The sequence below is a fragment of the Maylandia zebra genome, linkage group LG13, assembly GCF_041146795.1.
Source record: "Maylandia zebra isolate NMK-2024a linkage group LG13, Mzebra_GT3a, whole genome shotgun sequence".
NCBI classification, from domain to species: domain Eukaryota; kingdom Metazoa; phylum Chordata; class Actinopteri; order Cichliformes; family Cichlidae; genus Maylandia; species Maylandia zebra.
The window spans coordinates 18,687,046-18,700,009 of NC_135179.1; the positions used below are offsets into that span (position 1 = coordinate 18,687,046).

General features: G+C 43.5%; 1 protein-coding gene across 4 annotated transcripts in view; it reads right to left on the reverse strand.

Moving 5' to 3' along the window:
• Positions 1-200: 200 nt before the first annotated feature.
• slit1a (slit homolog 1a (Drosophila)) overlaps positions 201-12,964 on the reverse strand; it is an 86,768-nt gene continuing 74,004 nt past the window's right edge. For 2 of the 4 annotated variants that reach the window (XM_004555826.4, XM_004555825.4), the window contains 15 exons: positions 12,428-12,499; positions 12,251-12,322; positions 8,681-8,752; positions 7,220-7,383; positions 6,998-7,122; positions 6,797-6,894; positions 6,577-6,716; positions 6,343-6,436; positions 6,113-6,250; positions 5,783-6,011; positions 5,551-5,681; positions 5,259-5,452; positions 3,901-4,189; positions 3,603-3,814; positions 201-3,505 (listed from right to left, as the gene is read on the reverse strand). In XM_004555826.4, coding sequence (XP_004555883.1) covers positions 3,267-3,505; positions 3,603-3,814; positions 3,901-4,189; positions 5,259-5,452; positions 5,551-5,681; positions 5,783-6,011; positions 6,113-6,250; positions 6,343-6,436; positions 6,577-6,716; positions 6,797-6,894; positions 6,998-7,122; positions 7,220-7,383; positions 8,681-8,752; positions 12,251-12,322; positions 12,428-12,499 — 2,269 coding nt within the window. In that variant the 3' untranslated portion in view covers positions 201-3,266. The remainder of the gene's footprint in view (positions 3,506-3,602; positions 3,815-3,900; positions 4,190-5,258; positions 5,453-5,550; positions 5,682-5,782; positions 6,012-6,112; positions 6,251-6,342; positions 6,437-6,576; positions 6,717-6,796; positions 6,895-6,997; positions 7,123-7,219; positions 7,384-8,680; positions 8,753-12,250; positions 12,323-12,427; positions 12,500-12,964) is intronic. The other 2 variants (XM_004555828.4, XM_004555827.4) reach the window with 1 other exon arrangement.

The window sequence follows — 12,964 nt, forward strand, 5'->3', positions numbered from 1 at the left end:
TGCATCAACATCCCTTTGGAAGTCATATTGAGAATTCCAGTGAAGTGCTGCCAAATGCAATTTCAAAACCTGGAATTGAAAATTGTGGTGTTGTACAGAGGCAAAAGTGTGTGATTTTTTTTTTTTTTTTAAAAAGTGTCACTGTTTCAAATACAAACTTGTAAGATTTGCCAAGTAAAAGAAGGAAATGATGGAGACAATTTTTAAAAGCACACACATTTAAGTTTAATTAATGAAAAGAGTGGAGTTTTGGTAAACATTTTGTCGGTGGCAATACATACATTCAGCATTATTGAGTTTTCAGTTCAATCCCACCATCAGTCCTGTAACATAAACGCAAACAGACAGAACCCAGACAGGGATATTTCTTAGTTTTTGCACCATTTCAATACAACAGAGACATTGTGTTGTTCACAATAACATTTATGTATATAGTTCATAGGATGGAAGAAAACTGTGTTTCTGGTCATGTGACCAGTAACTGAATTACATCTCAATATAGCACAAGCACCACTAAGATGTCTACCAGGAAGTTGAATGCACCAGTCCAGTACAGATTAGTGCAGAGGAAGGAAAGGAGACATGGAAAGAAAGTCACATTTGACTAAACGCGCACCTTTACGAGGCACACAGCCTAAGTATTACAGTGACTGTTCATCAGTATCCTTTATGGGATCTTTAATGTTTTTGTACACCACTGGGATCACAGCGACAGCATGTAAAACAAAGTTAACATGGGTAGCAATATGAATAGGAGCTCCGTGATGCAACGCTGTATGAGCTGAGATCTGCAGCCTTTCACACTATAAAGAGACTTTAACAGTTAGATCAGCAAAACGGATCAAACACAATCCCGATCTGCAGAGAGAACAACACCTTAACGCCATCCCGATGGACTGTCACTTATTCGACAGGATGTGATTTCTATATCTTACATTGGAAACTAAATAACAGCTAAAAGTTACCACTTCATGAATAAGCATAGGTCGTATTTATCTATACACATTTATACATTCAGGTATGACGTTCACTGTAATTGGCACCATTGCTTTCTTTTTTTTTTTGTTGGTTTTTTTTCGTATGGATTACCACTTAAAACTGACAGATACTGAAAATGTCCAGACCGTTCTCGTTTACTTATCTGTCAGTAGTAGGCATGTAATGCTTCACACACAGTTGCCTTTTCAAAGCAATCTTGGATGACACACCTTGATAACATGATCATTGTCCACAGAGGCAACTTCATCCTGTTCCTTCTGGCTTGACAGCAGCTTATGATCAGTTGAGCTTGACTAATTTAAAAAAAAAAAAAAAAAAAAAAATTTAAAAAAACAAACAAAACAAAACCCACCAGCTCACAAATTCAAATGACAGAAATGCAACTCGAGCACTTCAATCCAAATGAACACGGAAACAATCAGAAGTCTTTTAAGTGTGATGTGTTAATTTCAAGGGAAATTTGAGGTGGGGGACATCTCTTAATCTCAGCTCTGAACTCTCCGGCCCCTGCAAGCAAACCAGGAATGTCTGAGCCAGAGAGGAAGGTCAAACACTGCTATGAAGTGATGTTACAAATACAGTTTTTTACGTAATTAATTTTTTTAGTTACCTTTTTAAATCTTTTTGACATTTTTGATCTTCACTTTCTACAGGAAAACGCCATTAGATAAAATAAATAAAAACAAGCACAGACTCTCAATGAATTAATGTAATATTCACATGGAAGACAACATATACAATATTAAACATATTTCTAGACCAATACTGCCTTCTATACAAAAAGGCCAACCAGCTGCTGCATTTTTTTTTGGCCAATTAAATGTAATTAATCACCTTTTGGAGCATGTGAGATACAACAAATTAAAAAAAACAAAAAACACCTAGGGAACCAAATGAACGCCTTTCCACCAGTCCCAAAGCTTCAGGAAACAGACTTACTCTTTAACATAGAAAAATACTATACCAAAATGAAATACAAATATATATATATTAGAATCTGTTAGGCATTTCTATATAAAGGGTTGTAGGGGAGGGATGGGGCAGCTAAAGGAGTTAGGTTACATCATGACACAAAAATATAACAAAAACAAATTATGAGAAATGAAACAAAACAAAATAAAAAATAAAACAACAGAGCATGATTCTGCAACGTTTTTGTTTTGTACATTTATAAGGATATTAAGAAGCTCTACATATTTGTTAGCAAACTTCTCCAAACATGCAACAGTTTGCACAAGTTTAATACTGCAGGCATCAAAAGGAGCAGGACTGATTGGCCTCCTACTCACTGGGGTGGAGTAGGTTGGGGGTGGGATTATGCAAATCATCCTAACCCTGAGGCAATTCATGCTGGGGGCTGATAAGCACTGGGCACTGTCAGCACCGGATGGGTTCTCTGATTGGAATAGTTTGGCACAAGCCTTCCCGTGTGGCGTTTAGACTGTGCAGAAAATGTGTGTATGCCATGCATGTGTGATTATGTACTTCAGAGACGTGCCTTGACTGCTGTTTTCAGTGCTGCTAGTCAGCGCAGTCTCTTGTTTATTTCTTTTTTTAATGGAGTTTCTGTTACGGTACCTCACAGAAATCAACTGTGACACTAGACCACCCTAGCCTCGAAGCCACGGCGTCTGCGCCGCTCTTAATCGTACGATTTCTTCCTTGCTGTTCACTTCTACGTGTGCGTGTGTGGATGGATGACTGTATCCTGGCAGAGAAACTGCTACACCAAACCAACAACAACTTCAACTCAACTCAAACCATGTCCAGCCCAGTCCAGGCAACCCAGCCAAGCTCAACTCAAAACAGCTTTGCCAAGTCAAAATTGTCCAGCTCTCCTCTTAGCCTTCTGCTTTTCCCAGGCCAGACCCCACTGTTCTCTCTGCCTCCACAAAGTAAAGATGGTAGATGGTGGCTGGGCTGTCAGAGGCCTCAGAGATGGATGGGGAATTCACACTGGGTGACTCGGGTTGAAACAATGTTGCGGATACAATGGTTTGCTGCTGTTGTCGCACCTACGTTGTTGCCCGTGATGTTGGTTTCTCTGTTTTACTGTAGGTCAAACACCCTTAGAAGGGGAGGAAATATACTATTTTACAAACACTGTTGTCCATAATATATAGATAGAGGTTTTATATATATTCTTTAATATCTCTCTTTCTTTCTCTCCCTCACTTTCCTACTGTCTTCTCTTTCCTTTCTTTACTTCCTTTCTTTCTTTCCATCTTCTGCTCGTCAGCAGCAGCAGGGAACGGGAGTGAACTGTGCTACATGCAGCCCACGCAACCGCACTTGATGGTCTTTTCCACCTCCTCGCTGAAGGTGGTCCCATCGCTGCATTCGAAGGTGTATTTCCGACGTTTCATCCTCTGACTGGCGCAGCAGGCCCCTGTGTCGCAGGCTCCAGTGCACTCCACCCAAGAGACCATGCGTGTCGTCTGGCAGATAGCGTATCCCCGCTGGACCTGGTAGAAGTCTCGCACAGGTTCCCCTCTGCACTCAATCTCTAAATAAAAAACAATGGAGAAAAAAGTTTTTAATATGACTTGTTTTAAAGTCTTTTTTTTTCTTTATCACTACAGACTAACATGCACAAAACCCACCTGCATCACAAAGTTCTCCGGTATAGCCACTTTCACAGTGACAGTATGCATCTCCTGTGTCTGAGATCTGGCAGCGACCATGTTTGCAGGACAAGTGACGGCAGGGGTTAAACAGCTCCCCTTGTTGGTTACACAGGGCTCCGCGGTAACCCTCTGCACACTCACAGCGGTATGACTGAGAATCCAGAGGGATGCATTTTCCATGGACACACCTATTTAAGAGGCAATAAACTCAATAAATATAAATATAAAGTTTAAAAACTTGATCCACACTAAGCTATTCCATTTGCTGACATACTTGCTGCCCTGGCAGGGGTTGTTAGCAGGCTGGTCACAGTGCGCCCCGCTCCAGCCTGGCTGGCAGTGGCAAACAGGTCCTTGGACCCCATCAGGTTGGCATATGCCATGTACACAGTAGATCTTCTTGCAGGGCTCGCAGCCCGGTACCACGCCAGGCTTCATCTGGGTCTTGGTGAAGTCCTGAAGCTCGTTGTTTATGTACAGGTTCTGGATACAGCCATGGAAACTGGAGCTATTCTGGATCTGCCAGAGACGGAAAGTGCCCGAGTGCACGTCCACCGGCATGCCTGGAGGAAGGAACGAGAGAAAGGATGGTTATATACAAGGACGTGCATACTGAGTCACACGCACAGACATCTAACACAGGGCTGGTATGAGTGTAATGGAGACTGATATTTTCAAGCATGTGTGTCCCAGCAGTGTGTAAACCACTTCTCAGATTAGTATATACAACTGTTTTTTGTTGGAGTTTTTTAAACTAATTTTGATTTTTTTACATTTGCACTATAAGACACATCATCCTTGAAATGGGGGACAACAAAAGGGAGAGAGGTATGGAAAAAAATGTCTCCTGTAGTTTGTATGAATGAAGAACAGCACTTCACAGCACATCACAGCAGGAAAAACAAACAGCACCAAGTCTGAGCCACTCCTGATCCGATATCAACCCACAAATGGGGGCTGAAATGCAACAAATCTAAGGTGTAATATTAAAGGTTTATTTTTTCAGTTTCAAAGTCTGATTCTATCAAGAGTGGCTAAATTACATGTAAATTATACAAATGAACACCATGTGCACCATGGGGAAAAAATGCATGCAAATACAAAACTAATCTGAAGTCGAGACTGTGTGTGGTAGTTTGATTATGATTCTAACACTAGATGGCGTAGTTCACACACTATAAAAAAGTGCTTGAAGGACGAAGTCTATAGAGAGATGCATTGTGTTTTTACTCTAAATTATGATCTATTATTTTTGAGAATGATGTTCCTTCAGCTGTGTGGTGGTTAACACATTTGCAAGGGAAAGGTTGCGGGTTGTACTTCAGCCTGAAGGGCATCTGGTGTAAGCCTCTGTTAAATGCAGTGCTACCTGGTTCAGAAGAAGCTGAACGTAGCTTTACTTTTGAGAATTGTGTTCTATGAGCTTCCTTTTCATGATTAAAAAAAATGTGTGTGTGTGTTAGTATTCAGGAGGTTTATCTGTATTTTTTCTAGCAAACACAGTCATGACTAAAGGTGGGATGGAGTGGCTAGAGGATAGGGTTGAAGGGTTGAGGGAAAGGAGTGATTCGGGTGGTGACAAAGCGAAGGGGGAGGGGTGGTGATTGACAGTAGTGTAGTAGTTAAGAGTGCCTGCAGAGGAGGGAGGTGTGTTCTGGAGAGGGCCCCTACCCCCCACATATAGTGGAGCCTCCCCGTTGATGGGCCGCACTGCCCCAAAGCTGTCCATTGTGGTAGGGAGACCCCCGTCAATGGACAGGTTCACCATCTGGTCAAAGGTCACCAGTTCCACTGTGTGGAACTGACCATCGTTGATAGTCTCAGTACTGGGAAAGGAAAACACAGATTAAAGATATACAGTACAGTCAAAGTGAACACAAAATGCTACGTGCTCATCAGGACTGAGCGAGCAGTGGCACCTTACCTGTATATGGCATGTCCTGGCTGACTGCCGGGGTCATAGCTAACCTTGACATGACCTTGATAGAGCTCCACTGCCATATGGTCATTGTCTCCATTGTACAGCAGGATACCATTGTCCTCCGCTGTTGATACCTACAGAGAGATCATTTTTGGATTGGGTGTTTGAGTTATTCAGGCTTTAGCACAGAAAGGCAGTGGCAGCACACTGAAATGGTAGAAATGACTGCACATACTTGTAGTGTGATGTTAGCTTGAGGCCAGTTCTTAAGGTCAGAGAGCAAGAGGTAGGAGTCTCTGTCGATGAAGTTGACGCTGACCAGCTTCTCACAGCGTGGCCCTCCGAACTCAGGAGGACACTGGCAGAGGGCGCGCCCACCTCGCTCCACACATGGGGCGTTGTTCTGGCAGTCGGCCCGCTCGCACAGTGACAGTAGAGATGGGGGAACCTCGCATAACTGACCGCTAAAGGAAGACAGACAGTGAGGGATTTTTAGGAGTGTGATCCGATTAAAGCAGAAGAAACTAAGAAGCCAAAAATAATGGCACACTTGTCCTCTCCTCACCTATATCCTTCAGGACAGATGCACGAATATCCATTTAGCTCGTCCACACACTGAGCTCCATTCTGACAGCGATGCTCCTCGCAGTCATTATAATCTACACTGCAGTCATCACCAACATAACCAGGAGAACACACACACCTGCAATGCAAAAATACAAAATATAAATCGTCTATTTCCCAACATACAGCTTCAGAATTGATTGATCTGGTGCTTCTGGGAGTAAAACATACTTGGGTCCAGAGGATGTGATGAGGCAGGTAGACTCGTGTTGGCAGGGGCTCCGACCGGGGGCACACACATCTTCCATTTCTTCACACATTTCACCTGCAAAAAGGCAAAAGTTTTAGAGAAGGTGGTTAACGCAGAGCATAATCATATTTTTCATAGCGTAAAACCTTCTTTTTAACTGATATTTTGTTACTGTGCAGCTGTTTCTTGATCTTAACTATGCTGCATCTACTAACCTGTGTAGTAGGGGGGACAAAAACAGGTGTAGTTGTTGACACCGTCGATGCAGGTTGCTCCGTTCTCGCAGTCGTTGTCATCGCAGTCATCGATATTGGTTTCGCAAGTCGGGCCCTCGAAGCCCAATGAACATGTGCAACTGTAAAAGCAAACAAATCCATCTCATCAAGTTCTGTCTTTGATTAAGATTTCATTCCTTACCTTCACTGATTTCCTCACCTGTACTGTCCCTCTTGATTTGCATCCATTCGGCAGGTTCCTCCATTGGCACATGGGCTGCTCACACAGGCGTTCAGAACCGTCTCGCAGTTCTTTCCCTGAAACAGAGGCCAGACTAAGGGATCTGCCAAAAATGATGCTACTCACGTCGGTAACCTCTCAACTGGTCTTCACAGGTAGGTGGTAGCACTGTGTAGTTACCTTGAATCCCGGAGGACAGCTGCACCTGTAGATCTCCACCAGGTCGCTGTGGCAGATGCCATGGTTCTGGCACGGACTTGACAGACAAGGGTTACACTTGGCCAACACTGCCGTGTCCACATCACCTAGAGGAAGTGCCAAAGCTTATATTTCATTTTTTTTTTTTACAGGTACAAGTGACCAATCTAAGATGAAATTCCTGCGCTGAACACAATAACTCACCTGAACATTCAAATTTCTTTGCAGGTGTAGTCAGCAGAAGTTTGCCCTCCATGCCCTGAGGACCAGCACAGCGGGCGATGCCGGGCTCTTTGTATCCAGTCTTGACCCAGTCCGACAGCCAGCGCAGGTGACAGTCACAGTACAGCGGATTGGCACCGATTGCCCTGAAAATTCAGAGATCAGTCATTAGTAATCAGTGATTTAGGCTCTTTCAGTATAAGTCTACCCACTGTAGTGCACTCTGTCACCAGCAGGTGTCTCTACATTCTCATATAAAGTAACACTCACTTAAAAATCAACTTGATGTCCTAGACAAAAAAAAATCAGAGCCTCCCTAAGAATAAAACAGCTCTAAAGTTTAACGCTCAATGCCACTTTGGGCCATGCATTATCAGGAGGAAGGCTGTTCAATTACGGCAAAGGTGTGAACAGAAGGCACTCTTAACCGCTTCTGTCATGGTGGTCAGGAATCAATGGCACTCTGTCCTCCCACTGGATGCACAAACACTCCTGAATCGATGCTGTTCCATTACTGCGGAACACAGGCTCATCTTTCAGGCCGAGCCAATAGCTGACACCTGACATCTGCTTACATGAAAGCCACTTGACTGTGACTGTGGATCAATGGCTCCCCTCCATCCCTCACTTCGCCCCATTTTCATGAAGCCTCGACTCTTGCTCTGCTCTCCATGAAATGTCTTTGTTTAGTTCTCCCTATGCTTCCTTCTGCCAGAGCTCCAGTGTCAAAACTGGAGGACACCTACAGATTGACAGATCTATCTGTCGTCATCATCTTTTTTTGGCAGCTCCCTTGGGGGTCGCCGCATTTGATGCATCTCACCCTATATCTAGCATCTCACCCTGTCCTCCTCCTCTGTCACATGACCCGTCTGCATGTCCCGCTTCACTACATCCTATCTCCTCCGTGGTCTTCCCCTCCTGCCTGGTAGCTCCATATTCACGATAAGTCTATCTATCTAATAGGCAGATATGTCTACTGATCAGCAACTGTCACGAAATGATGTGACAATTTATGCTGGATGGCAAAAGCCATGCACAGCCAGACGCCCAACTCACACAAAATTGCAGACAAATAAATAAACACTGAAGTCCACAGACCATGAAAGATATGTGTGTGCAAGTCAGTGAATGTTTGTGCTTCAAAGATGTCACACAGGGAGATGAGAGAGCAGAGGGGTCTGTGTGTTGCTTGAACCGCAGGACTGCGGCTGATTAAGGGAGGGCTCGTCTCATGCAGAGCCGACCAAAGAGGACAACAGACAGCCCGCTGTGAGCCACACTCTGGCTGTGTGTGCAGACGGCTCCTGTACCTGACAGTGCCTCTGTGTGTGTGTGTGTGTATGCATTTTTGTGTGCAGCTACATGTATGTACACTTAACATGGTAAATGCAGATGGTAATGGTTCTGGAAATGGCCATACAGTTGTGTGTTACTACTTACAAATGGGAAAGTGAGGACACGTCATTAAAGATGCCATCGGGAAGCTCTGAGATTTCATTGCCATGAAGAGACCTTAAGGGTGAAGGGGAAGGAGAGGACAAAAAGAGAAAATACATGAAGACATCTGAGCACAGAAAGAAAATCATACTATTAGAACAAAGTTCAAAAGAAGATTTACTGATTGGTCAACTGCCAGAAAATCAACTCGTTTTTGATTTGTTAAAACACACTAGTATTTTTTTTTTTTTTTAAAAAGACAAGTATTTGAATGAACGGTCCCATTTCAGTATTTATAACGGTGCTCCTGTGTCCAAATGGTAAAGCTATATTTTTTTTCAAAGTAAACCAAAGAGTCAGTATATTAATTGTCAGTGCTGGGTTGATTGCTTTCCAACAAACCGAAACCAGAAATATCAGGAACAATGGCGCAATGTTGTCTTGGCATTCTAAATGAGCGGGAGGTGGTTTGTGTTTCTGGTAGAGCCATGTGCAGCTGGCAAAGATACGAGGCTCTGTACGTCTGGAAAAGGCTGGTGTCAAGTTTCTATGCGCGTCTGGCTGGCAGGGCCAACAGGGGTATAGAGTTGGGGGGTTAAAGAGAGCTGTACCACATGCAGGACAGTGTAAGTGTGTGTGCAGACAACGAGGAACAATTATGTGCTTGTATATTTGGGCACATGCATTACCGGTAATATTAATCCTGGTGTGTTTTTGCATTATTTTGAATCTACTGTTATTTTCCTTGTTCTCAGACTGCTACTGCTACCAAGGTTGACAAGCCTACATGGCTTAATGGCTACATGATTGATGGTCATTGTAATCCGTCAGGTCATTACCACCTCTAAACCTCAGCTGACCGCAAGCTAATGTTACCACAGCTCAGTCCACAATAACAGTACATGACACATCTGCTCTCTATGCCTGGATGAAGAGAACTGATGTATAAACAGACTCTGAAAGTAAACTGCCTTCTTTGTTGGACTTGTCAATCACGGTGAAACTGTGGAAGAGTCAGAGGAAAGGATGCGGAGAGTTGGTCAGTGTAAGAATACTAAATACTAGAGGAAAAATATACAGTGTAACCTGCCTGAGACAACACGCTAATTGGCCTGTGTGCCATGGAGAATGCTTATTAGTGTAGAGCGCGTAGGTGGGTTGTGGTAGTTGGAGGATACCGAGGGCGTAAAGCCAGCAGCAGTGTGCCAGTCAGGAAAAGATCTCATGGGAAAAAAGGAGCCATGGAGTCTCCAGGAAGAAACTTGATCTGCGCTCCTGCTAACATTCTCTCTTTTTGACTTTTCTTTGCTACGGCTGTATATCATTCTGTCAATTCACGTTGCTTATGCCAGTTTATCTGCAGCCCGATTCCCAGAATGAAACCGATTGACAATTCGATGGCTTATGTCTACACAGAGTGTGGGAAGTCTGGTTCTGTGAGCCACATGTCTGTTTTGTTTTTGTTGAAAGCTTTACATTCATTGTTTTTTTCCCTTCTCTTTTCTTTCATATCACATTAATTTCTTACAGGTTGCTACTCAAACCCCTGCGGGCCACACCCTGGCGCTGTCTCAGCTCACTCACCTCACACCTAATACTCAGCAGGCCAATTAGAAGCGTATTAATCTGCAGCTTAAACCACAACCACCATACAAACACACACACACACACACACATGCGTGCACACTCACACAGTGCCGCTTGCAATCACACCACATCCATGCCAGCCTCAGACCCCTGGTTTGTTTGAAGAAGTGAGCGTTAATGATTCTTCTCCTCTTTTACTGCTGTGTAAAGCCAAAGGTGCAGCTTTATAAAGGCTCTGGCACCTCGGCGTGCGTGACTGCACATGAGCGCGGCGCTTTTGGCATCTCATTGTGGTTTCCATGAAGCTTCCAACTTTGAACTCTGAACTTTTTGTGGAGTCTGAAAGTTTAAACTATTAAACTGAGCTCATTGTCGCTCGAGATTTGCTGCACCCCCCACTGTATTTCTAAGCAAAGAAAGAAATGCCACAGCTCCAATTGACATTTAATGGGAGGCTTATGATTGATCACACGGGCAGTAAAGACATCAAAGTTTTCTGCTTCACTTGGACTCCCGTCTGAGTAAGACAATAAGGTAGCCCAGACAGTCTGTGTGTATATATGTGTGTTATTGTATATAGTTCTGAGCCTGTGTGGTGTGTGTGTACGTGTTGGTGGCACTGAGGGAGGGCCTCACATGGCGTCTAGCATACTTGTTCAGGGGAATTTCAGAAGTAAAGGTGGCGTGAGTGAGTAACAGCAGAAATAACGGACACACAGCTTCATTAGAGATCAAAGCTCTACGCCTGGCGTAGCGACGGCGGCATCAGCTAATGATGGCCGAGCTTCACTCTCATTCTACACTAAAAGGGCTCTTACGCTTTGTGTCTCGTAATGATCGGGGGCTTTAGTCGAATCCCACCGTAAAAAGAGGCTTTGTTGAAGCTTTGTTGTCACTAATAAAAAGTGTGCCTGCTATGAGCACACATGGAAGGCTGATAACTGCACTCCCACACACATACTAACAGGCACCAAGCCAGTAGATGACAAACATTTAGACTATGCATATACGGGCATCAGTGCGCACACAGACACACACATGCAGACACACAAATAGACATTGGCGTGCGCGCATAATCTCATAAGGAGTGCTGCTGGGCCTGGTCTCAGTTTCTCCTGTTGCAAAAGTAAACTGTACATTCGAGTTAAAGCTTGAGGCTTCGAGCTGCTGTGCGCTTCCAAAGACTGGTTTCATTTCGTCATCTCTCTGTCGAATGCATTTACGATCTACATCTCAGTTATTTAGCAGATGAATTCATCCGCAGGGAGCCCATGGTCACTGAGAGTGCACAATCAAAGACTTCATAACTTCATAAAAGCCCACAGGCAAAGTCAAAACCATTACAGCTAGCGGGGCAAACATTCTCCGGCAATCAGAGTCAGGGTGATTTTGTACAGTGGGATGTGGGAGCATGTGTTTGGCCCTGATGGTGCAGCAGTGATGAGCTCGGGGCACTTGGAGGTGAACAAGCAGACTGGGCAGAAGTCTGAAGAGGAGGTGGTTAGGAGTGGGAGCTGGAATAACACTGCTATTTCCCCCCACAGCTGCCATCTAAACAGAGAAAATAGGTCGGAGTTTATGTGTGTGTCTGTGTGTGTCTGTGTGTGTATTCATAAGCTGTCATAACTGTTTAGACTGTTTCATTCCTCTGGAGTCAATCAAACATTCTCAGCATCTGCTTGCACCATCTCTGTAGTCAGTGCAGGCTGTAAAAATATCCTCCTTAATAACTCATTTAGCCTGAAAGTAAGTCCTGTCTTGTTTTAGAACACTTCTGTCAAAATGACTTCAAATGTTCTCAGTGAGCAGAATGAACACTGTCCTGAAATGATGTGACACCAAAGAAACATTTGATTTTTCATGAAGAAAAAAGTGAAACACTCTCATAGCACAGGCAGTATACATTCTGTATTTGAAAAAAAAAGCACATATATAACACAAATAGTACCTGCATGCAATTCATCTGAAATATGAAAATGAACTCACAGCAGTCGAAGTGAGTGCAGTCCACTGAAAGCCATTTTGGGGATACAGCGCAGCGAGTTATAGCTCAGAATTCTGCAAAGTAAGATCGTCACAAGTGTCACATTTAGGTAGAATTAAAACAAAACTTTTCTAGTTGCAGATAAATTAAAATGACAGTCAAGGCTGGTTAAGACTTACAGAGTGGTAAGCTGACTCATGTTAGCGAAGGATGAGTTGGTCAGAGAGTTTATCTTGTTGTTGCTCAGGTCTCTGAAACGTAAAAAAGGAATCATTCACTGTACTGATCAACACCAGGGGTGTCAAACATAAGGTCCGGAGGCCAGAATTGGCCCGGCAAAGACTCCAATCTGGCCCACTGGATGACTTAGGAACAAGAATTTTGGCATGAATTTTGGACTGTAAGAACCGATAAAGACCCCCCCCCCCCCACACACACACACCTTTTTATACTACACCAAAGTAATTAAGCAATAGATAATCAATTAAATGACAGTAAAGGTCTTTCTTTCTGTGAAAAAAGACATAATAAACTGGATATTTTCTGTGAATTAACAAGAACTTTCTGTTTTATAATTACACAACAGTCTAGGCAACGAGCTACCAGATCTTTTGCTGTAATTTTATAAAGCTGTTTCTTAGACTTTAGGCTCAAAGAATCATTCTTAAGCAACATTTCTTTGTGTTGTAGAAAAACTGACATACTTGAAATTGCAC